General features: G+C 36.2%; 8 protein-coding genes and 1 long non-coding RNA gene across 20 annotated transcripts; 3 read left to right on the forward strand and 6 right to left on the reverse strand.

Annotated features, from left to right (window-relative positions):
* The first annotated feature begins 1,047 nt into the window (after positions 1–1,047).
* LOC103844519 (aspartate--tRNA ligase, chloroplastic/mitochondrial) lies at positions 1,048–4,738 on the forward strand. Of its 2 annotated transcripts, XM_009121347.3 has the most exons (14): positions 1,126–1,488; positions 1,722–1,865; positions 1,949–2,058; positions 2,134–2,245; positions 2,339–2,410; positions 2,511–2,602; positions 2,733–2,853; positions 3,030–3,152; positions 3,243–3,438; positions 3,523–3,710; positions 3,798–3,968; positions 4,044–4,124; positions 4,188–4,245; positions 4,330–4,738. In XM_009121347.3, exons 1-14 carry the CDS (start codon positions 1,126–1,128, stop codon positions 4,497–4,499), a joined length of 2,001 nt encoding a protein of 666 aa, XP_009119595.2. In that variant the 3' UTR covers positions 4,500–4,738. The 2 variants fall into 2 exon arrangements, with proteins under 2 accessions (XP_033136768.1, XP_009119595.2); XM_033280877.1 differs by having other exon boundaries at positions 1,048–1,488; positions 4,044–4,245.
* Positions 4,739–6,672: 1,934 nt separating this feature from the next.
* Positions 6,673–8,827, reverse strand: LOC103844614 (cilia- and flagella-associated protein 251). Of its 4 annotated transcripts, none has more exons than XM_033280917.1 (2): positions 8,397–8,605; positions 6,673–8,227 (listed from the first exon to the last, which is right to left on the reverse strand). In XM_033280917.1, exon 2 carries the CDS (start codon positions 8,157–8,159, stop codon positions 6,870–6,872), a length of 1,290 nt encoding a protein of 429 aa, XP_033136808.1. In that variant the 5' UTR covers positions 8,160–8,227; positions 8,397–8,605; the 3' UTR covers positions 6,673–6,869. The 4 variants fall into 4 exon arrangements, with proteins under 4 accessions (XP_033136808.1, XP_033136807.1, XP_009119695.1 ...); XM_033280916.1 differs by lacking the exon at positions 8,397–8,605 and adding an exon at positions 8,649–8,827 and having other exon boundaries at positions 6,712–8,233; XM_009121447.3 differs by lacking the exon at positions 8,397–8,605 and adding an exon at positions 8,645–8,818 and having other exon boundaries at positions 6,712–8,227.
* A 179-nt stretch (positions 8,828–9,006) lies between these two features.
* LOC103844765 (pathogenesis-related protein 1) lies at positions 9,007–11,784 on the reverse strand. Its single transcript, XM_033280956.1, has one exon. The coding sequence runs from the start codon at positions 10,263–10,265 to the stop codon at positions 9,747–9,749; it is 519 nt and encodes a 172-aa protein (XP_033136847.1). The 5' UTR covers positions 10,266–11,784; the 3' UTR covers positions 9,007–9,746.
* Positions 11,785–12,024: 240 nt separating this feature from the next.
* On the reverse strand, positions 12,025–14,098 carry LOC103844852 (pathogenesis-related protein 1). The gene has a single exon (XM_009121709.2). The coding sequence runs from the start codon at positions 12,740–12,742 to the stop codon at positions 12,218–12,220; it is 525 nt and encodes a 174-aa protein (XP_009119957.1). The 5' UTR covers positions 12,743–14,098; the 3' UTR covers positions 12,025–12,217.
* A 171-nt stretch (positions 14,099–14,269) lies between these two features.
* On the reverse strand, positions 14,270–15,651 carry LOC103845007. Its single transcript, XR_628434.3, has 5 exons — positions 15,408–15,651; positions 15,292–15,324; positions 15,057–15,206; positions 14,716–14,848; positions 14,270–14,550 (listed from the first exon to the last, which is right to left on the reverse strand). It is a non-coding gene; the product is annotated as an uncharacterized LOC103845007 (long non-coding RNA).
* Positions 15,652–16,603: 952 nt separating this feature from the next.
* Positions 16,604–19,401, forward strand: LOC103845161 (DUF21 domain-containing protein At4g33700). Of its 2 annotated transcripts, XM_009122026.3 has the most exons (11): positions 16,606–17,008; positions 17,268–17,344; positions 17,435–17,518; positions 17,628–17,741; positions 17,832–17,918; positions 17,998–18,137; positions 18,226–18,313; positions 18,407–18,480; positions 18,556–18,680; positions 18,765–19,027; positions 19,121–19,401. In XM_009122026.3, exons 1-11 carry the CDS (start codon positions 16,831–16,833, stop codon positions 19,163–19,165), a joined length of 1,275 nt encoding a protein of 424 aa, XP_009120274.1. In that variant the 5' UTR covers positions 16,606–16,830; the 3' UTR covers positions 19,166–19,401. The 2 variants fall into 2 exon arrangements, 1 of the variants encoding a protein (XP_009120274.1); XR_004451774.1 differs by lacking the exon at positions 19,121–19,401 and having other exon boundaries at positions 16,604–17,008; positions 18,564–18,680; positions 18,765–18,830.
* Positions 19,335–20,866, reverse strand: LOC103845070 (protein FAM133). The gene is made up of 4 exons (XM_009121931.3): positions 20,684–20,866; positions 20,304–20,472; positions 19,938–20,220; positions 19,335–19,819 (listed from the first exon to the last, which is right to left on the reverse strand). Exons 2-4 carry the CDS (start codon positions 20,470–20,472, stop codon positions 19,507–19,509), a joined length of 765 nt encoding a protein of 254 aa, XP_009120179.1. The 5' UTR covers positions 20,684–20,866; the 3' UTR covers positions 19,335–19,506.
* On the forward strand, positions 20,860–27,518 carry LOC103854764 (LL-diaminopimelate aminotransferase, chloroplastic). Of its 7 annotated transcripts, none has more exons than XM_018654617.2 (12): positions 20,860–21,051; positions 21,454–21,530; positions 21,670–21,737; positions 22,024–22,118; positions 23,656–23,677; positions 23,902–23,964; positions 24,121–24,225; positions 24,312–24,362; positions 24,439–24,759; positions 24,931–25,137; positions 25,213–27,091; positions 27,283–27,516. In XM_018654617.2, exons 1-11 carry the CDS (start codon positions 20,978–20,980, stop codon positions 25,504–25,506), a joined length of 1,377 nt encoding a protein of 458 aa, XP_018510133.2. In that variant the 5' UTR covers positions 20,860–20,977; the 3' UTR covers positions 25,507–27,091; positions 27,283–27,516. The 7 variants fall into 7 exon arrangements, with proteins under 7 accessions (XP_018510133.2, XP_033136782.1, XP_033136777.1 ...); XM_033280886.1 differs by lacking the exon at positions 20,860–21,051 and adding an exon at positions 21,067–21,348 and having other exon boundaries at positions 27,283–27,518; XM_018654619.2 differs by lacking the exon at positions 20,860–21,051 and adding an exon at positions 21,068–21,364 and having other exon boundaries at positions 27,283–27,518.
* LOC103845257 lies at positions 25,641–26,058 on the reverse strand. Its single transcript, XM_009122124.2, has one exon. The coding sequence runs from the start codon at positions 26,004–26,006 to the stop codon at positions 25,758–25,760; it is 249 nt and encodes an 82-aa protein (XP_009120372.1). The 5' UTR covers positions 26,007–26,058; the 3' UTR covers positions 25,641–25,757.
* Positions 27,519–27,899: the final 381 nt, after the last annotated feature.

Below are 27,899 nucleotides of genomic sequence, written 5' to 3' on the forward strand. Positions count from 1 at the left end.
AGGTTTTGGTTTTGAGCAACCACGTAGCATCATGCAAATTTAACATGGCTTAGACTGTTGGTCTAGGAGGTTCAACTGATTCCATTATTAGGTTCATATTTTTTTTACAGCAAGATACTTAAGGACCTCAAGAAAGAGTTTGGTTGCAATGGTACACTGATTGTAAACACAATAATTGCATATAAATAAATATATTATCAATTCAAATATCACTAGAATAAATTATTTACATATGTTCAGAATATTTAATATTAAATCAAACATATAGGGTTTTTTATCAAAGAAAAAATATTTTATCACATAAAAACAATTTAAAAATACTCATGCATTTGAAATATTTAGTAAAAAAATGAAATTATATCAATTTTTACATATCACAAAAATATTTATTATAATAAAATTATACTTTTATTGTGTAAGAATATTAAAAACACTTATGTATATATACAATTATATACAATATATATAAGGAGATATATCTCTTTTGTTTTTAAAAATTATGATGTAAACTATTATTTTGGACAACACAATATAAATTATTTTTATATAATGATGATTACCAAATAACAATTCATTATAAATTACGATAGTATAATAACAAACCTAATTATTTATTTAAGATATGAATATTTTATAACAAAATATAAATTATTTTAAGACAATGATAATTCTCAAATCAATAAAATTTCTTTTTAATTAATTGTTAATTATATACTAACAGATCTATTTATTTATTAAGGATAATAAATCTTTAAGCTGATTTAAATTTAAGTATGAGAGTTCAGAGGTAAAAAATCACTTTACAAATTACAATATAAATTATTAAAATAAATATAAATTAATTAATTAAATAAAAACTTAATTATACCCAAATAATCCGCGCGTAGCGCGGATAAAAGATCTAGTAACAAGATAAAAAAAAAATTATACACTACTAAAATTGATACTGAGGGAGTAAAATTTTAGAGGAGTTGCATTGTACTCAAATCCAATCAAAATCCTCAATTTCGGTTTAGCTAAACCCAACAAAACCGATTTAGTTGGTTTGATCAATTGATTTTTTCAACTCTTCCTGTTCGTCTCTGAAAGGCTCAAACCTTTGCCTACCATCTCATCGGCTCAAAGATGTCTCTCTTACTCCGAACTTTACCTCTCCGACACGCTTCATTTTCTCTTTTCCTCTCCGCCACGGCCATATCCGCCTCAAACGCCGCCGTTTCATTCCTCCTACCCAAACCGAGAAGCCTACCGCGAAGAAGAGCCTTCTGCAATTCAGCTGCCGCGGCCGCCTCAGCTGACGCCGTTGTAGTGAAGTCGAATCCTTCTCCTCCCTCTGTTCTCAAATGGGTTTCGCGCACTGGGCTTTGCGGTGAGCTAACAGTAGACGATGTTGGTAAAAGAGTCCACCTTTGCGGATGGGTCGCTCTTCACCGAGTCCATGGAGGTCTCACTTTCCTTAATCTTCGAGATCATACCGGCATTGTCCAGGTCTTCTCAATCTCAGCTAAAGTTTTCAACTTTAGTGTTAGGACAACGATAGATTAGTGTTTAGAACTTGATTCTTAATTTGATTAGTTAATGGTTTTAACTTGTTCTTTGGTCCGAAATGATTAAACTTGATTTGAACCTGTTCAACTTATTCACCTAGTTTGTGTAATGCAAGTATGGATGTTTGAGGAGTTTTATGCTAAGTTGATGTTTGAAAGTTTTATAATTTTTAGGTTAGGACGCTTCCGGATGAGTTTCCTGAGGCTCATGGCTTGATCAATGACATGAGGCTTGAGTACGTTGTTTCGGTGGAAGGTAATGTTCGTGCTAGGCCAAGTGAGTCCATCAACAAGAAGATGAAAACTGGAGCCCTTGAGGTATGCTTTCTCTTCTCATTCAGCTTAGCCGTATGTTTTGGTTTTCCAGAAAGTTGATAAGTGTAGTGTGTTGGTTGCATTAGGTAGTTGCAGAGCATGTTGAAATATTGAATCATGTGAGGTCAAAGCTTCCCTTCCTAGTTACTACTTCAGACGAGACAAAAGACTCAATTAAAGAAGACATTCGCTTAAGGTGATATATTAGCTCCTCGAATTGAATCTGTAAGTGCTTACTGATGGTATTGGCTGTTTGTTTGTCTGATGTTAGATTCCGATGTCTTGATCTACGCCGTCAGCAAATGAAGAATAATATTGTTCTTCGCCATAACGTGGTGAAGCTGATTAGGAGGTATCTAGAAGACATGCATGGGTTTATTGAGGTATAGGCTCAGCTAAAGTTTTCTTTGTGTATTTAAGGTTTTGGATCTTACCCAGTTTTTTATTTTTAAATCTGGGTTTGTTGTTTGTGTTAGATTGAAACTCCAATACTCTCTAGATCAACTCCTGAAGGCGCACGAGACTATCTGGTTCCCTCAAGAATTCAGGTGAACTTACTTCTTTTCATCTTGATTTATTTACCCTTCAGAGAGTATAAGCTTTCATCATAGCTTATAGATCTGATTCTGTCAAATATCTCTTTCGAAGTCAGGAACATTCTATGCTTTGCCACAAAGTCCGCAGCTCTTCAAACAAATGTTGATGGTCTCTGGTTTTGACAAATATTACCAGATAGCAAGGTATGTATATGACCTTTGGCTCTTAAGCTTGGCTCAGAATGAGACCGTTCATCAAACTTCATTTACCATAAAAAAATGGACTGTTCATGCAAATGAGTTCTCTCTCTTGCCTTCTGTTTTGGTTGATCAGATGTTTTAGAGATGAAGATCTAAGAGCTGATAGGCAACCTGAATTCACTCAGCTTGATATGGAAATGGCTTTCATCCCTATGGAGGACATGCTGAAGCTGAATGAAGATCTTATCCGTAAGGTCAGGGTATCTTGTGTGACAGTGATGCAAGAATGTTGTCTAGAAATATGTGTACAAACTTGTTACTTCCTGATGTGTTGTATGTTCTGTGATTCTGTTCATCATTTCTATGTGGATCTCTTTACTTTGATATTAGTTTGATGTGCATTTCTTTATAGTTTGATCTTCTTGTGCAGGTCTTTTCAGAGATTAAAGGTATCCAGCTACCTAATCCATTTCCAAGATTGACGTATGCTGATGCAATGGATCGATATGGTTCAGATAGACCAGATACAAGATTTGATCTTGAGTTGAAAGATGTAATATTATCTGCATCTTGCTTATTTCGTTAATGTTACAAATACAGAAGCTTTGAAGTATATTTTAAAGTGTGAATTCTGAAACCGCAGGTGTCAAATGTTTTCACAGAATCGTCCTTCAGAGTTTTCACGGAGGCCATTGAAAGTGGTGGAATCATTAAGGTGTTATGTGTGCCATTGGGTGCTCAAAAGTATTCAAACTCGGCTCTAAAAAAAGGAGATGTTTACAATGAAGCAATGAAATCTGGAGCCAAGGGTCTGCCTTTCTTGAAGGTGTTGGATAATGGTAAGTAGATATATCATGCCTATTTTTTTTCTCTGTCATACTTTGTACATTCAGCTCTGATGAGGTTTTAAACTTATGACGCAGGCGATCTCGAGGGAGTTGCAGCATTAGTGTCTAGTTTAGACTCGGAGAGTAAAACAAACTTTGTGAGACAATGTGGAGCAAAGCCTGGTGATCTTATTTTATTCGGAGTGGGTCCTGCTACTTCTGTTAACAAAACCCTAGACAGGCTAAGACTCTTTGTAGCCCATGACATGGATTTGGTCGACCATGTAAGTTTCTCAACTAGCCAGTCACTTCTTTTTTTTCCTCTTGATGACAGTAAATCAGATTAATTCCATTTCTTGTTTATTATATAGTCCAAACACTCCATTCTATGGGTAACAGACTTCCCAATGTTTGAGTGGAATGAACCAGAGCAGAGGCTTGAGGCGTTACATCATCCATTCACAGCTCCAAGGCCTGAAGATATGGATGACTTACCTTCTGCACGAGCTCTTGCCTATGACATGGTCTATAATGGCGTCGAGGTACATAAACAGCTTAGCCATTTTCTTGAACAATGTTTGGTAGATCTTTTGATATACTGTCTCGATGTATGCTAGATTGGTGGAGGAAGTTTAAGGATATATAAGCGGGATGTCCAAGAAAAGGTTTTGGAGATCATTGGCATCTCAGCTGAAGAGGTGAGAATCACTTTGTTTGATTATTACAGAAAAGCCTTTTCTCATGCTGTTTTCTACAAACAGGCTGAAGCAAAGTTTGGCTATCTTCTGGAGGCTCTTGACATGGGTGCTCCTCCTCATGGTATGTCAATAACTTGATGATTATGATGATGCTGAACAAGATTGTTCAAGCATGGTTGATGAGCATTTGGTATATTGTTTGCAGGTGGAATTGCTTATGGATTAGATAGGATGGTAATGATGCTGGCAGGTGCGAGTTCCATAAGGGATGTAATAGCTTTCCCAAAGACAACCACTGCGCAATGTGCCCTAACCAGAACTCCCTCGGAAGTCGATCCAAAGCAGCTCCAAGATCTCTCCATCCGCACCAACTAATAGCGATCTCATCACAAGCATCATTTATGTCTTTAATGCTCTGAGAAGAGGAGTAAGTAGAGATGTGGTAGTGGTATATCTCTTGTTAAAGCTCTTTGTCCACATCTTCAAGGTGGTTATTGATTTTACAGAAATTTGTATGAATATCACTTTTTGAAACGATATTTGCAGAAGTGATTTGCAAAATTCCCACTTGAATAAGTGATTATAGAAAACAAAATATATATTTTTACCCACAATAGCATTTTTAAGTTGCTAATTCTTTATGTTCCGTAAGAGATGTGGTAGACTATGCAAAATTTATTGCAGATTACAGGAAATCCAGGTTTCAAGTCCCGGAGAGAGCGGTTTATTAAACAATTATGTAGACTACAGAGGAAATGCTTGCAAGGGATCTTCAACATGGTGCAAGTACATCTGGTCAGGCGTGGATCTTCATAGGACTGCTCAGGTGATGCAGTTAGGCGTAGGTCTTCATAAGGCAGATAGTATTGTCGGTTGTCGAATCGTCTATGTAATATTTCATATATCATAATTGTAAGATCATAATAAATCAGCGAAAAAAAAAGAGATGTGAATCTTGGTCAGATGATAATGTCTTCCGAGTTTCTACAGCTTCATACATGATATATATAGCAAATGTGTATAATGAAAAGAAAAATATGTAAAAAAACGAATTTAATTAGTTTGCAAACGTAAGATAAGAATCTGGATCAATTTGTTTTACTGTGAAAAAAAAAATCTCTATCAAATTAAAAATTATCGTCTATATATCCAAATTATGTTTTATATTTGATTGAATTAGGTATGATGGTTGACTGTCGTCAATTGTGGCTATTTATAACCGGTATAGATGATTAATTCAAATCTTAGTCTTAACTCAAATTGGAATCAATAAACTTAACAAGTCCAGTTTGATTTTCAAAACACTGTTTGCAACCCCCAATTATTTTGCTTTCTGATCTTAATTTCTGGTGATGGAGGATTTCACCAACACGTGGAGTCTCTGAGATCATATGGCATGGTAGTCACATTCTTTAAGCCGGCTTCACTTACCAACTACGCCATGTCAGTCTGACACAGTCTTTAGGAGATTATTAATTTTAGTGGTCACGAATGATAAAAATTTCAAGAATACAATGAGATATTTACGTTATCATGGTTATAAGGTGCACACTAGTACAACTATATATTATTGACAAACAAACAAAATTCATTCATCATGTACAACCGATGCAATGTGACTACATCAATCAAAATAAAATAAACATATTAGAAACTCCAAGTTTCAGTTTTAATATGTTTATATGTTACTATGTACAATAACAAATTAAGAAACCTAAAACAATAACTATTGTAATATTTCCATTCTTTTTAATAGTTACTAGATCGCAAGATTTGTTTTTTTTTCCTAGAAAACCATATTCAAAAGTAATACAAAGACATTAACTTTTATTTTATAGAATTATGTTATCTAATTAAATGAATAATTGGAACAAACATTATATTGTTTATGATATGGAGATGCTTTGTTGATTATGGAATGAAGTAAACAATTAATAATTGTAAAAAAAAATAGTTTAACAAATTATAAGGTAGTAAGCAAATTAATTGAGTGTTTTAAACAATGTTTTGAAAATTAAACCGGAGTTGTTAGTCAGAAAAAACCAGATTTGAATTAGTTTACTGATCCAAGTTGAGCTAAGACTAAGATTTGAATTAAACCATCTTTACCGCTTAAAAATGGTCACAACTGACGACGTTCAACCATAAAACCTAGTTCAATCAAATACAAATCATAATTTGATTAATTTGGATATATAGATGATAATTTTAATTTGATCCAGATTTTTTTTTTTTGTAAAAAGAATTGATCCAAATTCTTGTCTTATGTTTGCAAACTAATTAAATTCGTTTTTTAACATTATTTTTCCTTTTCAATATACACATTTGCTATATATTATCATATCACATACATAACAAAATAACTTTACATAATAAAATGTGGTTATTTAAATAGCTAACGCAATACTTTTCATTACATATTACATTTTGTTTCCTTTTCATTATACACATTTGATATTTACTATTATTCTATAGCTTTAGACATGATTGTTGCTGTTTCAGACAGTGCATACAAGAAGATACCAGTTCCCACGTAGCTGGCAAATCGTTGGGCTCTTCTACTGTTAATATGAAGCTTAGTTTTCCGTGGGACAAGTGAAAGCAAATCCATAGCCAAACTTGAAGATGAATATACAATTTTTGAAACTAAGTAGCAGAGACAGACACTGATGTTTTTAGTTTTTACTATGACAGCTGAAAAAAACAGAAAACATTCACATTAACTTATCCATTTTCTTTCTCCATTTACTCTGCAGCCATCGCTTCTTCTTCATCTTCTTCTTCTTTCCCTTCTATACTTATATCCGGCAGAGTTTGTGGATCAGTGAGAGCTTCTCTCTCTTCTTGCAACATTGTGCTTTCAGGAGTATCATCTGCTTCCTCCGTTTGCTCTGTTGCAAAATGGTTTGAACTTTCTTTCTCTTCTGTTTCCTCATCACCTTCAGACGTTGAACTCTCCTTCACCACCTCAGTTGTGTTGGACCCAGAGATGTTTTCAACTAGAGAAGACTCTGAAGTTGAGTTCCTGAACTCATCTTGAATGGAAGATGTGTTGGTAATGTTTGCAGAAACAGTGATGTTGGCATCAGTTTCATTACGGGTTTGCTCAAGTTCGACGACATTCTGTAGATCAGAGGATCCTGAAGGTGGTGCACCATCTTCTGTTTTGTCATGTTCTTGGCTACGTTCTTGCATGGTTCTTGTTTCATTCTGCACAAACCCTGAAGCTTCAAGAACTGCTTCTGTCGAATTACCATTAACTGTTTCACCTCTCAGTTCAGTTACAGCATTAACTGTTTTCTCCGCAGAATCTTTGCTTTCAGCTTCTCCTAACTTCAAGACAGGCTCCTTCTGAACCTCAACCTCATTTGTAGTGGTATTGGAACTGTTCTCCTGAGCTGGTCCTGTTGAATTTCCATAACTTTCATTCAACTTCTCAGTGTTCAGTATCCGAGACTCATGAGACACTGCGCTGGAAGCATCATCAGCCTTGTAATGCTCCTCGCGTGCCTCATTAGTCTCTGCTTCTTTCTCCTTCTCTTCTTGAAGCAATTCATCATCCTTACTTTGATCTTGTTCATCAATATCATCTTCTTCTTCATGTTTGTTTTCTTCCTCATCCTCTTCAACTACTTCCTCTCCTAGCTTGTTCTTATCTTCTTCTTCTTCATCCTCCTCATCTTCTTTCTCCTCTTCCTCATGAGTACTACTATTCTCTACTCTACTCTTGCTCTCTTTCTCTTCTTCTTCTTCATCCTCCTCCTCTTCTTCCACACGCTTCTCTTTCTCGTTCTGCTTATGATAACCGGGAAGAAGATCTTTTCTCCCAAGCTTCACCATCCCTTCTTCATTCTCTAACAACACCGTCGATTTCTTGACATCTCCCTCATAGAGTTCCTTCTTCTTGTCATGAGAATACTTCACTTGATAGATTAGCCAGATGCAAACTCCAAGCAGAACACATATCTGCACAACATGCTTCCCTTTGATACCTCTGCTCCCTCTTTGGCTTCTGCTAGATGATTGTTTCTTCATCTTCAACAAACACTCTTAATCTTCTTCTCACACAGTCTATACAAATACCATACTCAGATTCTTTAAACCTGTGACAATAAAGGAACAGCCTTTACAGAATAAGACAAGCAAATCACCTAAATGAACATCACAAGATGTGACATGCAAAAGAAAAAGACCAATTGATTGCAACCATGATGCAAGTTAGTAACAGAGTTACAGAGAATAAACCAAAGTACATAACTTTGAAAAACTAACCAGGAGAATAAAGCTGAGAATCTAGCAAGTTGTAGGAGAATGGTTAAAAGGAACATCAACTAAAACTTGATCTTGAAAAGTCAAATCAAGAACCCAAAACAGCTTAAAGTTGTATATAATCAAACCAAGAAGATAGAACCCACAAAGAGTATGAATGCAGGAAAAGAATCAGATTCGGAGACAGCAGAAAGTAAAAATTGAAGCTTTGTAAGGAAGAGAGTACCTCAGAGTTTGAGAGATAGTTTTACCTGAGAAAGAGATTGAGCTTTGGTTAAATCTACAGAGAGAGTTTATTAGGAAGGGAACAAAGAGAGAATCTTTGAAGAAGGAAAGAGTGTGAAGGACAGAGGTTAAGGCCCAGACACCCAGACAACGCAAAGAGAGTGAAGCGATGACTATTGTCTGCTCTCTCTCATTTTTTAATTATTTTTGGACTAATTTTGGATTTATGAGAATCTTATATTTAATATTATCTTTAATAACTGAGTTTATCTTAAAAAGAAACAGTTTTCAACACACAACCTTTGTCTAATAAAATCATTTATTCATATCTGGAAAAGAATAATATGAAATAAAATCATTTAATCATATCTTTTAGAATTGTGAAATGAAACTCCAGTGGTGATGTAATGTAACTGTAGATATGGTTTAAACACACAACATTTGTCTAAAGGAACAAATTATAAGAAGAAAAACAAATATTTTCAAAAGAAAATACAGCTTCTGGCATTTAAAAACTGAAGTGTGTGATGCTTATTCAAATTAATCGTATATAATGATGATTATTACAAATTAATCGATTAAGATGGTTTGTAAGAAAATGCTTCTAGCATTAAGAAACTTAATGCGTGTATCGGTGTATGAGTCATTCTTGAAATGGTCAAAGTTGTCTAGAGATCGGATCAAGACTACATTAGTCTAAGAAATATAAAGTATGTGTTTTCTTTGTTGAGAGCTATTAGTCTATTTATTACACATTTGATATCGGCTAATATATTAAACATGTATAAATATTTGATTTAGTGCTTAACCAAGGATTACTTCTTCGCAAACCATATGATTAAGGCAGAGTTACACCTTGAAATTAATCAAGACCTATGCCTATCTTAGATCGGCCTACCGAAACCAAAAATTAGGAAATATCCGCGACAAACTCCTCTATACATTGTCTGCACATTCACCATTTATTGTAAGCTTCTCACGTTATCATTTGATCATGCACTCAAATTTTGATTTTATACAAATTTTTAACTCCATCTTTGTAGGAAAACAAATATGTCTTCTCATGTACTGAAGTAAGAAAAATGTTACACAACAATCTTAACACACATTCATCAATTGAACTTGAAATCAATATGGTTTAGTCCCAATATAATTGCCTGCGGGGTCATAGTTACACACAATAATACTTGCACCATTACCACACACACCCTTACCACAACCGAGCCGAGCAGATCCACGCCACACGACCTGCGTGTAGTGTCCACAAGCCGAGTCGTGGCACGAGTTTGAGTAATAATCATAATACGACTTTTCATTTATCCACATTGCAACAGCCTGAGCCGGTGACATGTCTCCACTTCCCATTGCAAGGTTCTCTCCATATGGTCCAGAGGAATGCTCGAGGCTGCATGGACCGGATGCTAGTTGATTTGCGTAGTCCTGAGCCACAGTGGCTAGGCCAAAGTCCCATCTTAGAGGCTTGACTCTGACCATGGCTCGGGCTACGTTGTGTGGTCTGAGATAGCTGTCTGGAGAGTCATGGGACTGCGGATACTGATAATATTGTGCGAAAGAAACATCGATTTGGGTCAAGTAGATGGTGAGAAGTAGGAGAACCAAGGCTTCTATAGAGACCTTACGAAACATTTTAATGATTTTTGTGTTGTATGTCTTGTAAAAAATATCAACTATAATTATTGCGAGATGACTCTCTGGTGTGTGTTGTGATGGATATTTATAGTTTCTTTTACACTATACTGTATACTACTACATATATAGAAATGATAATTTAGAGGCCTAGTTGGTGTCACGTTTTCAAGTAAATATGACTAGCGCATATATTTAAACAGTTTTCAACACTGTGAAATGATGTACGCACGTTATTTAGGGTTAGGTGTACAAAAAAAATGGTGGCATGTTCGTAGAGTTGATAGTGATGACTTTCTCTGTCGGCTAAAGGATGATGGAACAATATCTTTAAAATTATTCATTTCCGCTGTGGATTGGATAGTACAAGAGAAAAACTAAGGGTGGTGGAACAATACTTATAATTCAACGGTTTAGACATATATATATCTAAAATGCAAAATGAGAAAAAAAATAATGGTTCAAACGAATATATTATATCTAGAAGATATGATCCCGCAGACCAGAAATTTTTGATATATATATATATATATATCATACAAACAATTCTATTATTCTATAACATACGTTTTTCCCATCTTTCAAAAAAGTATGTGAACTTGATTACAAGTTACAACAACGGTTTCTATGTCAATCTAACTGTTTCGTTAGATATACTAAATAGCTGCTGGGAAAAAGTCGCTACTTTTTATCAGTCTTCGTTGTTATATAGTAGAAACCATATTACAAAGTTAAGCTAAAGGTTTGGAAAGGATATGACAAAGATCAGCTAGAGGTTTGAAAGTGGTTGGCATATTTATTCTCTCATAACCCTGTCACGAAGAAGTGTCCAAATTATTATAAGAAAATAGAACAAAAACTGTCATTTTTTAATATTACAGTCTATGAATTATATGGCAGTCTCCTTGCCAAAGCAGCCGGATGACGTGCCTTTACAGACGATGTCAAAGTAAAAATATTAATTATTGCAAATAAACGTTGTCCCGTCTGGCTCATGTTATCTAAAATTCACATTATTTCTCTATAGTTTTATCTTCCGAATATCCACAATGAATTACAAATCACTTTAATATGAATTAGTTAGCATATTAATTTACATGTAACACTGTTATTTCTCCATTCATCGGAATAGTTTGTACATGCGCAGATGAAGAAGTATATATATATAGGTTTAATTAGATAATTCAACCTTTGTTTTTTGAATATATAAGTTTTTTTTGATCAACTAATATATAAGTATATTTATAGCTAACTCTTTAGTGATTTTAAGGGAATTTTCCTTTTAGTAGTTAAGATAACCTTTAAGTAGTTTTGATTGACTTTTTTTTGAACACATATTTTTTTTTTTTAAAATAGGTGTAACACGAGAACTTTCCAAAAGGTCACCCATATACGTTCGGTCAATCACGCTTAACTCCAGAATTCTGATGAGATCTAGTGCATTCGCGGAGTTTTGATTGACTAAGTACATATATCATAGAGATATATCTACGCTATATTTACAAGTAAAATGATATTTTTAATATTGAGCAAACATAAGAAAATTAACATTTGTGTTTGACATTTTTACACTTAATTATCTTGCAATTTACAAGAGAATTAAAAAATAAAATTCGTTGTTAAAAGAAATTCCGAGTTTTTCTTCATTAAATACAACATTATAATATTGTATATAAAAATACCCTAAATATATGTTTACGTATAAAAAAAGAAAAAAAAGTTTACGTATAAAACAGAACAAAAAGAAGATTTATACATATAGCAAACAAAGCAAGTGCCGTAGCATTGCATTTTATTATTTCATTATAAAAGTCCAGGTATATATATGGTACAAACGAGAACCGGACCGGACAAACCAATCATTATTAGCTGACAACAGAAAATTGGTATGGATAAACAACATAGAAACAGTACAGTACATACATGTGTATAACATATATTTCGAAACATACTCAAATGATGGTTTTAATTTTTGTTTCTCCGTAAGGCCACTCACCAACCCAGTTACCGGGAGGATCATAGTTGCAAGTAATAAAGGTATTACCATTGTTACATCTCACTTTTGCACATCCCAACTTCACCGAGTTTTCCCACACAACCTGCGTATAGTGGCCGCACACTTTGTTCCAAGCACATGTGTTGGAACCATAATCGTAGTCAAATTGCTCCTTCACCCACATTTCAACTGCTTCGACGCCTGACAGGTTACCGCTGCTCCAAGCGATGTTCTCTCCATAGGGCCCACCACTCGAGTGTTCCATGGAACAGCCGACGCTTTTACGCTGGTTCGCATGGTTACGGGCATAAGCAGCCACCTGGTTGTCCCACCTTAAAGGACCCACCCCAACCTCGGCTCGGGCTTGGTTATGAGCTGCCAAAAAGTCTTGTGGCCTGTCTTGGGCTCTTAGTGGAACAATAGACAGTAGGAAAATGGTTGCTGCTAAGATTATGTTTTGAGATGGGTTAAAGATTTTCATCTTTTTCGTTTCTGATGTTTAGAGTTTTACAGTTTTGGATGATTTTAAAGTGAGGATTGTAGCCGAGTTATATAGTAGTTGGCATGGAACCTTGTTGAACCTTTTTTTTTATTTCCCGAAACACACTTGTAGTTTTTATATTGTTATTTTTTCTTGCAAAGAAATAAATACAAAATTTTAGGAAATTAAAGTTCGAAAAGTACGCGTCTGCGGTCTAACATAGTTGGCCAATTGATTAAGAACATATATGACATATTCAAGAGTTCAAGGTAATTGGTCATTAATCTCTCTAGTCTCTAGAACATGTGTTCACATATTAACTGTAGTGGATAATGAAACTCGAATTTGAATGCATTGATCCTTCGCATTCTACGATGACTAGTTGAATAATATCACTAACTATGTACAAATACTCAAGTCTAAAATATACTGATTATACATTTCCGGATATTCTAGCATATACTTTATAGATAGCAAAAAAACCTATGTTTAAGATGTGGTGATGTATTTAAAAATATAAAAAAAATGGTGAAGTGAGGATGAAAAGACGATTATTTAGAACATGTGGGTAGAAGGACGAACGTCAAGACGGTATCATATGTTGATCATTCGAATTTTTTTACTAATACTTCAGAGAAATAAGGAAATTCTTAAATTATATGTACCACATATAGTTGTTAGAGTTTCACATCGCTGCATTTTTGTATCTTCTCATCAATGGCGGCCAAACAATCTAGATGATACAATAGCCATCACGATATTTAAATTAATCTGTGATTATTTCAGTTCATCAACTCTCCTTTTATCAACTTTCTGGTGGTGACGTTACAGAAGCCAAGACGCAAAAGCGTAAATTTTTTCTTAAGACGGTACTCCACAATTAATATTCTCTTCTTTTTTTTTTCTATACAAGGTCACGATGATTAAAATTTTAAGCTCGATTTGAAAAAATACATAGAGGCAACCGAAAATATAGATTAAAAAAAGAACATTCGAGCCCTTGGTACTATCCCATGTTTTTCTAGTCCATATTGTAATATAGTAAATGCTTCAACAACGTTCATTTTCAATGCGCTATGAAAATATAGCGAGGACTTCTGCTTTAAAAGGCAGAGAGAGGATCACAGACACATATGGACCATGCACGTTCGCATCAACGCATGCATGCACGATCTTGATAGATGATGGTCATATATATAGTAAGTCTTACAGCCCCAAATATTACCAGGAGGGATCATAGCTGCAAGCCTGCAAATGATGAAGGTTCGACCAACCATTGGTACTTAGAGCATCATTAACCCACAAACCCATTTGGGTCTCTTAATGAATATTTTAATAATTAAATGTAATTAAAAACTTTAGTTAAGAGACACATTGATTTTTTCACTCCAATGCTAGTTTCTTTTTTTAGGGTTTCTTAAAAACAAAAATTTTAACATTGCAAATCAAATCAGTATACAAACTCTTTACATCGCAAATCCAACACTACATCAACCTTACAAGAGTTTAGTTGAGTATATAATAAGAATCAGGGAGGAGCATGATTTCTCGTTTTAGAGTATATAAGACCAATGGATACTATTAAACTCAGAAAAAAGAGACCGAGTGAAGAGAGAAGTAGTGTACTTGAGCGAGTTTGAATGGGTGAGCTTCTTCTCCCCTCGGGCTTGCATGATTGCTTTCTTCAACTCAGTAGGCACACGTTCATCTGATTTAAAATAAAGCTGAGCGATTTCCAACCATCCCTTGCTAGCAGCATAATGAAGAGCAGTGCCACCACCATTGTTTTTTGACATTCACATCAGCACCTGAACACAGACAAAAAAAAAACAAATCCATCATCAAACGTTAATGAGTAGAAGAACAACAAACTTTAACATAGAATTTATATGCAACAAATCTATCGAACTAAAGTGGGTGAGACAAGATCACAAAACTTATTTAAAGGAAGCTAACAAGATTGCAACACAAACCTCTAGTCAATAAGATTTCAACGAGCTCCGCATTGCCTATGCTAGCAGCAGAATGTAGAGGAGCCCATCCTTCATCATCCTTACTATTGATTACAGTCTTTGATTCATCTACACTTGATAGCAACTTCACTATCTGCAAATCCCACAACCATACGCTTTTAATATATGACTTTTTCTCTTTGTAAAACCCAAATCGCTAACAAACTTGCAACAACACAATCCATAATGCTTTTGTCTAACTATAGATTTTAGTACCAAATCGCTAACACAACTTGCAACAACACAATCCATAATGCTTTTGTCTAACTATAATTTTAGTACTTGAGGTAAAGGAAGCAAACCTGCGAATGACCGAACGAAGCTGAGACAAGGAGGAGGGAGCGGCTGTCTTCGTTTCGGAAACACAGAGATTTCGCGACCGTCTTCCTCCGCCCGTAGATTCACTTCCCACGACTCATTCGGATGTCCACACAAACACAAATTCTCCTTCTCTACACAAACAAACAAAAAAAAAATCAAATCTCCCAAACAAAAAAGACCAAAACTTTCTTGTCCTGAATGCTAAACCAGACTTACCCGGATCGCATTGAGAGTAGAAATCATCAACATCTGCAAATTCGAAAAGAAGCTCTAAGGAATTCGGGAAATTGGAGAGAAATCAATTAAACCCTAAAAGATGAGAAAATGATAACCTGGGAGGATTTACAGAGGAAAGGAGATGAAGAGATTACACCAGAAAAGTCCTACTCCTGCCATGGCTTCTTCTTCTTTCTTCCTTCTTCACGATAGAGAGAGCGAGAAGAGACGTCTCTTCTTTTGCTTGATTAAGAGACGTAGTTTCAAGTAATTGCTATTTTTCTTTTTTTTTTAATTCTAAAAACACTAAGAGACGGGCTTAAAAGACCCCGTTAATGGTGCTCTTACACCTGACTTTGGCACACCGCACACCTCACTCGGCCGGGCTTATAAACGGGCTGGGCCTTAATGGACCAAACAAATCCTGCCACAATATCCATATAATATTGCCACTGTCAGTAAGGCCCTAACTCATCAGTTTTCCTTGTTGTCACGAATGAAATATATTATGATACTCTCTCTGTTCCTAAATGATTCATATTCTAGAGAAAACTTTTATTTTAAAAAAAATATATTTTATATTTTTAATGTAAATTTTGTTAATTAATAATGAGAATTTGTGAAACTCAAGAACATTAGCTGCATTTTTTAAAATTTTATTAGTTTTAAAATATAAGAAATATAAAATTACAAAAAACTATATATTTGTAGCTAAGTTTTAATATGTTTTATTAAAAAATGTGAAAATTTTAAAACATGAATATTTTAAAAAAAGGAAATGCACGACTCTCGTAAAATAAACAATGAGATACTATATTGTATGGGAACCTTTTTTTTTTTTTTGTATGGGAACTTGAGTATCCTTTTCGCTCAATAATTTAAAAGACACTTGCCGACCTAATAAGTGGCTAATAATGAGAAGCTTTCTTTGAATCATATAAACTGCCGATACAACTTTTGATGATAATAATGAATTATAAAAAAATAATTTAAGAAAAAAAAGAAGCTAAATTATGGTACTATACTACATCATACAGTATACTACACGTTCAGATTTACAACGACGACATACCCAGAAAAGCGTTTGGTAGTGGGAGAATCCGTATCGGATCAAAATACTGTCCGTAGCGGGAAAAAAACAGCATTAGCTAATGCTGCTGCGTCAGCAACAAACAATAAAAAAGGACTTCTCTTACAAACAATTAAATTTCCTAAAACACCCTTCCTCATTTAAGGTACGTCGCGCTCACACAAAGGGTACGATTGTCATTAAACATCTTAGTGCCAGGCCCCTATACTATATTGGCATATGCAGAGTATCTCCACCGCACGAGCTCTTTGGTTTCTATCATCTCCTTGCTTCGATTTCGCCTTATTTTAATCTGAGCTTCCACAACTTTAGCCATTATTTAATTGAGTTTCGTTATTCTGATTTTGAAATCTCTGTCCTTGAAAAAGAAAAAAAGTTTAATTTTTTTGGAGAAGGTGATGAAGAGAGGTCTGTGAGTGTGAGCTAGGGTTTAGAGAGCTGTTGTAAAGATGGCGGCGGAGCTTGTGTGTTGCGAGGCGAACTTCTTCATACACATAGCTGTGATAGCGTTTCTCGTCTTGTTCGCTGGGCTCATGTCTGGTTTGACATTGGGTCTTATGTCCTTGAGTCTCGTTGATCTCGAGGTTCTTGCTAAATCCGGTACTCCTCAGCATCGCAAATACGCTGGTAAAAAGCTTCTTACTTTTCTCCTTTTGATGCTTAAAGTTTGATTCTTTTTTTTTTTTACTCGTATGGGTTTTGCAGATAGTTAATAAAGTTTGATACTTTTCACCAATTGAAGTTTTTTTATTTAGTTTTACTATTAGATCAATACAAGAACACCCTTTTAACGGTTTTACTATCAGTGATCGCAGCTGCTGTTACTAGCATCATGAAAAATCTTATGTTAATGATGGGAAGTGTTTTCCTTTTTTTATTTCTGCAGAAAAGATATTACCAGTGGTGAAGAATCAGCATCTGTTGCTTGTCACTTTACTTGTATGCAATGCAGCTGCTATGGAGGTAATGTTTAAAATATTATATTATCCTTTGTTGTGTGTTTATACGTCTTGAGGAATGTTTGATGCTAATAATGATTTTTAATCATTTCAGACGCTTCCTATTTTTCTTGATGCACTTGTCACGGCATGGGGTGCCATTTTGATCTCAGTTACATTGATTCTTCTCTTTGGTGAGGTAAAGATTGGCCTCTCTTGTTATAAATAATCAATTTTCTGAGAATTTTTCAGTCATATTCATGTATCTAAGATGTTAACATTCATTGTTCGCTTTACTTCAAGTGCAGATTATACCTCAGTCTATTTGTTCACGTTATGGTTTGGCCATCGGTGCAACAGTGGCTCCCTTTGTCCGTGTCCTAGTCTTTGTCTGCTTACCTGTTGCGTGGCCGATTAGCAAGGTAAGTAAATTCACTTCACCTATCTCTTCAGGAGTCAGTGCCTCATCCATCATTATACTAAGTTTTTTTTTTGTCCTTTGAATGATCCAGCTTCTGGACTTTCTATTGGGTCATCGTCGTGCAGCGCTTTTCCGAAGAGCTGAGCTGAAAACACTTGTGGACTTTCATGGAAACGAGGTATGCAAATTGATCCCATCTTTAAGATGGTCAAGTTTATTATGTATCCCTTGTATGTCATGTTGTTCGTTTCTTTCAGGCTGGGAAGGGCGGAGAGTTGACTCATGACGAAACGACAATCATTGCAGGAGCTCTTGAACTCTCTGAGAAAATGGTCAAGGATGCAATGACACCAATCTCTGATATATTTGTTATTGATATCAATGCCAAACTAGACAGGTCTTGTTCTGTGATTCCTAGGAGAACTATCATGTGAGAGATACACTTGCCTTGAGTCTTTATTCTTCTCATTTTTCCTTTGTTATAGGGATTTGATGAACTTGATTCTTGAGAAAGGGCATAGCAGAGTTCCAGTTTATTATGAGCAGCCAACAAACATCATTGGCCTTGTTCTGGTGACTTTCAATCTTATGCATTAGTTCCACATTTTAAATCACATACACAAATACTTTCCCTGCTTCTAACCATTCGTATATTTTAATCATTAGGTAAAGAACTTACTGACTATCAATCCAGATGATGAAACACCTGTCAAGAGTGTCACAATAAGAAGGATTCCAAGGTGAAGTATCCGAACCTAAACTATTAATCCCACTGAGTATGATACAAAAAGGCTGATGTCTTGCTTTTTGTTTAGAGTACCAGAAACCTTGCCTTTATACGACATATTGAATGAGTTCCAGAAAGGACTCAGCCACATGGCTGTTGTGGTGAGGCAGTGCGACAAAATTCACCCCTTACCTTCTAAAGATGCTAAAGACGGTAAGCTGTTTACATTAGTTGGATACAAATAAATGGTCTTGCTGAGTTTCAAGTTTGAGAATCTTTGCTTTTGTGTCTTAACAGAGAGGGTTAAGGAAGTACAAGTGGATGTGGATGGTGAAGGAACTCCTCAAGAGAGAATGTTAAGGACTAAGAGATCGCTTCAGAAGTGGAAGAGCTTTCCAAATCGTGCAAGTTCGTTTAAGAGAAGTAAAACCAAGAAGTGGTCAAAGGACAATGACGCAGACATCTTGCATTTGAATGGCAATCCGCTGCCTAAACTAGCCGAGGAAGAAGAAGCTGTTGGAATCATTACTATGGAAGATGTTATTGAGGAACTTCTGCAGGTAAAGTGATGTTGCCATAAGTTTTACCAAATCAAATATTAAAAAGTCTTTCTTCACTTGACTGATTTATAATTTTGGGTTTGTGGTTTATAGGAGGAGATCTTCGACGAAACAGATCACCATTTTGAAGACTCGTGACAATGTATGATCACTGATACTGAATGGTCATGTCCTTGTTTTCAGCCTGAGTACTTTGTTACTTGTCATGCGGCTGTATCAATGTAGGAACTAAAAATGTTTGTAATCGCGGTTTTAGAAAGTAATACAATGGTTTTATGTTATCAGTGTGATCAGAGTGATGAAGGGGTTAAAACGGAAAAAAAGTTTATGTATTGAACATACATTATCGTAGGAGTAAACAATCTCTGTATCCATCTCTTGTATAACATCCACTTTCTCTCCCATTCAACCAACATTAACATTCTTTCCCATCTCACTCTTCTGAACGTGTGCAATAGCTTTTGTACGGAGAAGAAGACCTAGTCCCTATCATGTTTTCTCTTTTTCTTTTCTCTCCTCTTCTCCTTCCTATCTCTTTTCTCCTCTTTTGACTTGTGCCTCTTACTAAGTTTCTGCTTACGCTCTTTTCTTTTTCTATGAGTACGCTCATGAGCTTCATCATCGGAAGAAGAAGAAGAATCTGTGTGATGTCTCAATATAGGCCGTTTCTCTGGCTGTGAAACTAACTTGCATTCTCCTCCTGTATCAGAAGTTCTTGACGGTTTCGGCACAGGAAGACAAGGGAATGGTTCATCCATCTTAGGACCAACAGAGCCTCTGCCACGCTTGACCCTATCATAGACCATAATCACAACTTTTATCAAACAAGAGCTCATTCAAATTCGTTTCATGATTATAGAGGTAATAAACAGACACCATCTACAATCTAGATCGAGTGTAAAGGACATACCTTGATTGGAGAAAAGTCTCAACCTCGACATCTCCCAACCCTTTTCCATCATCACCATCACGTTGGCATCTTCTGTTTCTGCTCTGGCTTGACGATGATGAAGAAGAGCCAGCAACATTCTCATCAACTGAAGTGCATCTCTTACCAAAACTCCTCCTATCGCCCTCTTCACTTTGGCCACTGCCACAGCTCTCTTCTCTTGATTTTCTTTTGAGCCTCTCATCAAACTCAACCTCTGCGCGTCGAAGCCTCCACATCTCATCGGTCTCTACAGCTTTGTTTGCTGCATGGCGCAAAGGAAGTAACCACATAAGAGAACGAACTAAACAAATATGAACTCTAGTGTTAAAACAAAAGGGAGTATACCTTGTTGAACACCAAGAACAGTAGCGGTGAGAAACCTAGAGTTAGGTCGATGCCTAACATTAGGCTTCTCAAGATACGCTCGGACTCCTTCCTTCTCAGCTTGTCTCCTCAACTCCGCTGCTTCTCTTAACAGAATCGAAGCTATCCGATTCTCAGTTTCCAGATCCATCTAAAAGAAAGTTGAGACCTTTAAATCTCCCAAACCAAGAGAAGTGATTAAACAAACAAAGGAAGGATTTTTCAATCAAATTCGACCACTAAGAATCATAAAGCTTTCGAATTTATGTTCTTACGACTCGAAATCAACGAGAAGACAATCCAAAATTGGCTCCACAGAGAAGGGAGAAGCAGTAATTTAGATGGAAGAGGAGATTGCTTACTCAGATATATCAAGCTTCGCACAATCGTTTGATTCCTCGGCGTTCTCGCAGCAGGCGCAGAGAGAAAAGGTTAATTCGTCGGTTTTAAATCTCAGGCGAAGAAGAACAATTGAAATTCGAGAATTTTCTCGTAAACCGAACCAAACCGGAACGATTGGAGTAAACCGGGTTGCTTTCCCCCCTCGGACCAAACCGAAGAAGAACCCTAGTGGCTAGTGTTGTTAATCAAGTCTTACATAACATAACCCACAACAAATTTTCTGTGTAAAACCATTTTGAGCTCAGCGTGAAAAAATGTCGTCAATTTCTTCAATGATCTCTTCTTCGTATTCATCCTCTTTCTTAGCCTCTTCAAGTTTTAATCGCAGGTGCGTTGACTTATTTTTTCTAGGAGGATGCATATGAGTTACACGCTCACACTTCTAGTAACCAATGTTGGATTATGTTTTTGAACAATGCAATTTGCTAGCGATGATATTAACTGATACAAACAGTGGATAGATGACCCAAAGGTGATACAGTAAGTAACTATAGTTACTTTAGGCTTTACTCTCCAAGTAACCATAGTTTGGTTAGGTGTCTTATCTATATACTATTAAGCCTTATGTAAGCGGGAAGAGATGTTTATCACGGAAGAGAGAATGATGATGAGAGTTGGGGTGGTAGTAAGAGACAGAGTCTGTAATCTGTTTTCTTTTTCTCATTCAACAATAACATTTGTCATCATTTCTCTTGTGTTTGCTTTATTGCTTATTTGTCCATCTTTACAGAACTCGAAATGCTTGCTTACCCATGGCCAAACGGGTCAACACGTGCAAATGCGTTGCAACCCCGCAAGATAAGATCGGTAATACTTGTTGCTCTTTGAACACATAACTCTTTATCTTGTTTTTTTTTTTTTGTTTTTTTGCTGTAATGATTAGTAAGATCAGGTATCTCAGCTGTTATATCTGTTGCTTCTAAATGTTGTCTTACTTTGTTTGTAGAATATAAGACAAATGTGTCTCGGAATTCAAACATGTCTAAACTTCAGGCTGGATACCTCTTCCCGGAGGTTTGTATGATTGTATCTGTTTCTGTCTTGTTTACTTTGTGATACTTGTTTGCAATATGATGGTAATACTTGAGGGAATGGCTTCTATTTCAGTATAACTCTTTCTGCTTGATGCATTGTTCCCTCTTTTTAATAAAGAAAAATGTTGGTGTGTACCAAGTACGATTTGTTAAAAAGTTTGCAGTGATCTGACATTTTGAATAAGCCACCTGTGCAATGCGTTATATTATCCTCTTTGTCTCTCTCTCTATATATGATGCTCCTCTCTTTTTGGAATTGCAAACAGATTGCAAGAAGAAGGTCTGCACACTTGCTGAAGTACCCAGATGCGCAAATCATAAGTCTTGGAATAGGTGACACAACTGAGCCCATTCCAGAAGTGATGGGGCTGTTTGTTTTACCATTTGTCATCTCCATCCAAATGATTCATTTGTATGATCTATTCAGATGATCCATTCTCATTTTTGTGATTGTTTGTTTGTCCAGCCACATGGCTCATCTAGATGAATCATCTAAATGGATCTTATGTTTGTTTCTTTATTTTCATTTCCATTCAAATGAGTTTAGTAAACAAATTATCAAAATACCCTTGTGTTAGTTTAATCATATGTTTGATATTAATTTTAACTATATTACATTTCATTATTTAGTTTAATATATTTACATTAGAATTATTTCAAAATTAACAATTTTTTTTGCGGTTTGGCAGGAAAAAAAGTGTTTTTCGGTTTTAGCAAGAAATACGTTTTTCGGTTTCGGTGGAAAAACAAGATTTTTCAGTTCTGGCGGGAAAATACATATTTTCGGTTTTGGCGAGAACACGTTTTTGCAGTTTTGGCGGAAAAAACGTTTTTGGCGGAAAAAAGCGTTTTTGCGGTTTTGGAGGGAAACATGTTTTTGCGATTTTCGCGGGAAAACGAATTTTTCGGTTTTGGCGAGAAAACGAGATTTTTCATTATTGGCGGGAAAACACGTTTTGCGGTTTTGGCGGGAAAACGTGTTTTTGGCGGGAAAACACGTTTTTGGCGGGAAAATGTGTTTTTGCTGTTTTGGCGGGAAACGGGTTTTTGCGGTTTTGGCGAGAAAACATGTTTTTGCGGTTTTGAAGGGAAAACGCGTTTTTGCAGTTTTGGTGAAAAAACACGTTTTTTGCAGAAAAACGCGTTTTTGCGGTTTTTGCGGGGAAACACGTTTTTTGCGGAAAAACGCGTTTTTTGCGGTTTTTGCGGGGAAACACGTTTTTTGCGGGAAAACGCGTTTTTGCGGTTTTCGCGAGAAAATGAGATTTTTCGGTTTTGGCGAGAAAACGAGATTTTTCGGTTTTGGCGGGAAAACGAGATTTTTCGGTTTTGGCGGGAGAACGAGATTTTTGGGTTTAGCGGGAAAACACGTTTTTTTTTGTTTTGGCGGAAAATACGTTTTTGCAATTTTGGCGGGAAAATGTGTTTTTGTGTTTTGGCGGAAAATGTGTTTTGGGGTGTTAGCGTGAAAACATGTTTTTTTGTGATTTTGGAATAAAAACACGTTTTTCGGTTTTTGCGGAAAAGCACGTTTTTGCAATTTTGGCGGGAAATTGCATTTTTGGGATTTTGGCATGAAAATATAGTTTTTAGGTTTTCACGGGAAAACATGTTTTTATAGTTTTGTCAGTTTTCGTATGTGACAAAAATGATATTATTTTTAGGTTTGTAATTTGTGAATTACATTAGAAGCATAATAGACATTATACCATTTTGAATGAACCATCTCCATTCAAATGATCCAAATTGGTTCAGCTGAATGGACTTTAAAATTAAGCCTAAATTTCCAAAAGTCATCCAGATGATCCATATGAATGAGTTGTACTTTTAGTGACTAAACAAACAAAACTCTCATCTTCATCCAAATGACTCATCCAGATGGAGAAACAAACGGACCCGATCACTTCTGCAATGGCAAATGTACCTCCTTCTTAACCCTATCTCAATGTATCTTTAACTGATTTTGACTAATACTGCGCTAGTATGCATAATGTTTCACATTTGACAAAATAAATACTTTTCCCATATATATATATTTTTTGTTTGAAGAACAATGAGAACATGATATAAATTGTTCTGGTAGGATAGTTTTTTTTTTTTTTTTTAATACTATTATAGAGATTGATGATTGTTTTCTCTGGCAGAAAGCGCATGAGTTGTCCACAGTAGAGGGATATAGTGGTTATGGTGCTGAACAAGGTGCAAAGGTCAGTGCCCACCACTCTCTAATTATTATGTGCTTTTGCAAGTCACTTTAGTTTATTGTGGACTGATGCTAAACTCAAGAGAAGATGGTTTTAGATCTGTTTCGTATTTTAGCATCGTTTCATCCAAGCTAAACCTTGTTTCACACATTTGAACAGCCACTGAGAGCTGCGCTTGCCAAAACATACTACAATGGCCTTGGCATAGGTGAAGATGACATCTTTGTTTCTGATGGTGCCAAATGTGATATCTCACGTCTCCAGGTTTGCTTAATTTGCCCACTGTTCATCAGTAGCTGATGCAAGATCAAGAAAACTGAGCATCTGTTACTTGCTTCCACTTGTTGCAGGTTATGTTTGGTTCCAATGTCACAGTTGCCGTTCAAGATCCTTCATATCCGGTATTTTGATGGAAAACCAAACTGCAGTTTTAGTCTTGTCTACTTTCCTTCAGTAATTTTTTTAACTGTGCTGCAGGCTTATGTGGACTCCAGTGTTATAATGGGTCAGACAGGACAATTTAACACAGATGTACAAAAGTATGGGAACATCGAGTACATGAGATGCACTCCAGAGAACGGCTTCTTCCCAGACTTATCCACTGTTGGTAGGACGGACATAATCTTCTTCTGTTCCCCAAATAACCCCACCGGTGCAGCTGCCACGAGGGAGCAACTGACTCAGTTAGTAGAGTTTGCAAAGAAGAACGGATCAATCATAGTGTATGATTCCGCATATGCAATGTACATGTCTGATGACAACCCACGCTCCATTTTCGAAATCCCTGGAGCAGAAGAGGTAATAGAATGATGATGATTGATTATAACTTTCCAAAGAAGTATATTTTATTCAATGTTCTAAAAATCGCTAGGCAGTGGTTAGGCGTCTTATAGAGAATTATTGTTTAGGCGGGTGCCTAGACCGATTTTTAGAACACTGGTTTTATTTAACAACCTAACTGCTTGGCAGGTGGCAATGGAGACAGCTTCCTTCAGTAAATACGCTGGTTTCACTGGAGTTAGACTTGGTTGGACCGTCATACCGAAACAGCTGCTCTATTCAGACGGCTTCCCTGTAGCAAAAGACTTCAATAGAATTGTCTGCACTTGTTTCAACGGCGCCTCTAATCTCTCCCAAGCTGGTGCTCTTGCTTGCCTTACACCACAAGGACTTGAGGTTAGAGAGAGATTTCAAAAACTTAAAAACCCATTTCTTCCGATACAAGTAATATGACTTGGGTCTTTTTTGCAGGCAATGCACAAGGTGGTTGGGTTCTACAAAGAGAACACGAACATAATCATAGACACATTCACTTCTCTTGGGTATGATGTGTATGGAGGAAAGAATGCGCCTTACGTTTGGGTTCACTTCCCGAACCAAAGCTCGTGGGATGTGTTTGCTGAGATTCTGGAGAAGACTCATGTGGTTACGACTCCAGGGAGCGGGTTTGGACCTGGAGGTGAAGGGTTTGTTCGTGTTAGCGCCTTTGGTCACAGAGAGAACATCTTGGAGGCATGTCGGAGATTCAAGCAGCTTTACAAATGATTAAGATTCTTGTAATCATTCATTCATCACCGTTATCCTCTTAAATGACTTTGACTATGATTGAAATAATCTAATCTCCTTTGTTTTCTTGAATTGCAGACAATAAAGTTTGTTAGGTATCAAAAACTAAGCAATACATTTTCGAACGGTTTCATTATTGTGTAAATTACAGAACAGTGTGAGATTATGTGGAAGAAATTACATATGTTCATTTACAACAGATGAAGGAGAACTCAAGAAGAATCTCTCCATCAGGAGCAATTAAGTTCAATGGCTCGTTGGAACCTCTTGTCATACGTAGCAGGATCACCAAACAGCCAAAGCATAAACTTGGAACGAGAACTTTCAGAACTTTCTGATGAGCTTCTTGCCGGAAGATGACATCTAACCACCGGCAGAGAAGGTTCCGGCTGTGGCTGCAGATTATTGTTTGTTGTTGTTGTTGGTAACTGCTGAATCAGAGGAGGGGAGAGCATGAACATCGCAGCTAATGGTGCCATTTGGCGAGTCTAAAGTTATAGAAAATAGGAGGTTTTGAGTGCAGGAGATTGGTTGCATGTTTCATGCGTTAATATAGAGAAGAGAGGATAAAGAATGAAGGGAGTAGGTGTGCCGTGCGTTACATGGCACCCTAGTTGTTTCTTAAGAAAACTATATCCAAATATAACCATTCATTTCATGACACGTAGCACAACATAGTCAACTTGCGCCAAAGCCGTGAGTGCCAATGCTACAATAAGAAAGAAGAACTTGTGCGCCACTCTATGGTGGTGGACTTGGGACCATAAAATAAAGCTAAAAGATAACCCACTAAAATAAGATAAAACAAACTTCCATCGATGTCCAAACCATATAAAAATAATTGTGTAAGCAGATTACAAAATGACTAGTTTTTGTTCCTCTTTTTTATTAAATGAAGATCGAGTTAGACTTTTACTTTGTTTCATGAGTTTTCTTTTCAAACTGTATGGTCTGAAAAGAAAATAAAATGCCTAAAGAAAACTGATTTGTGAACAATTTTTTTGAGAATTGTGAACGAATGAAAACTTTGCAAAAAAAAAAAGCAAGCACGTTACTTAACCTTTTTTGCTTGCATCACACACTAGAATGTTCCACACCAAAGCATTGATTCCTATACTTTGACAGTGGTGGTGGTGTACTTTCAAGATTATTCTCAAAGGCTCCAATATTAAAGTCTTCTTACCCAAAGTATACATTATTGTTTTATTAGTACTCTACTGTGAGACTTATCTTTCAGGCTGTATTCGTTGGCAAATATAAATACACGTCGACATAGCCCCACATTTGCGCTCCAAAGATCGCAATCCGTGCTCTCTCTCTCCCTAGTTTTGTCTCTATTATTATTTTCCTCTGTTTCCATTTTTTGATAAGGTTCATCAGTTCCTCTAGAGTGATTTTGATCATTTAGCAAAAATATGAGCGAACCAAAGTATGCTTATCCTTACCCTGCACCGGGAAGTTACCCGCAAGGCCCGCCTCCTCCTGTGGGAGCACCGCCGCAGTATTATCCTCCACCACCACCACCTCCACCGCCAAGAAAGAAAGCTGGTTTTCTTGAAGGATTGTAAGTGTTCTGTGACTAATTTCGTTGGACTATTTTTGTTTCTATAATTAGCTTTAGCAAACTTTAATACAAGGTTTTGTAAATTTAAGATCTTATGGAATTTATGAATGCATGTTGCAATGTAGATATTATAGATCAGTGTGAGAGAAGTTTGTCTTAAACTTAAACTGGTGTGTTTATTGGTTGTGCAGTCTTGCGGCCATGTGTTGTTGCTGCTTTGTGGATGAATGCTGCTGCGACCCGACCATTATATGCTTTGATTAAACTTTTTAAAAATATATTAAATCTCTCTCTCTATGTATTTTTTTTTTTTTTTTATGATGGAGTTTATGTAATAAGTGTTGTATGAGTAGTATGATTACTTATCCCCTACTATACAAGCTGTGTGTTCTTTGGCAAAATATAAATAAACGACCATAAAAGCCCACACTAGCGCTGTAGAGACTGATTGATAATCCCTGTTATCTCTACTCTTAACTGAGTTTTAACTGATTAACTTTCTGGAGCTATCCTCTAAATATCTATCACAACTTTCTGAAGCTAAGTACAATTACTCGTTGTAACAACAGAAATTAACCTCCACAGAATACTCATATTCGTGCAGAGAATCTATTCTGATTCCTGATTCGTTTACAGGCAAACACATAAAGAAAATATGTCGGTGTGTTGTTGGCAAGTCTTTAACTCTCAACTAGAAACTAATAATCTAAACATACATTTTGCGTAAAGATACTAGGCCACGTAGCAGTTAGGTGGATAGGTTAATGCAACATATGCAGACCAGGGAACATGGAGAATGCAATTGCCA

Source organism: Brassica rapa, chromosome A01 (assembly GCF_000309985.2).
Source record: "Brassica rapa cultivar Chiifu-401-42 chromosome A01, CAAS_Brap_v3.01, whole genome shotgun sequence".
Classification (NCBI taxonomy): domain Eukaryota; kingdom Viridiplantae; phylum Streptophyta; class Magnoliopsida; order Brassicales; family Brassicaceae; genus Brassica; species Brassica rapa.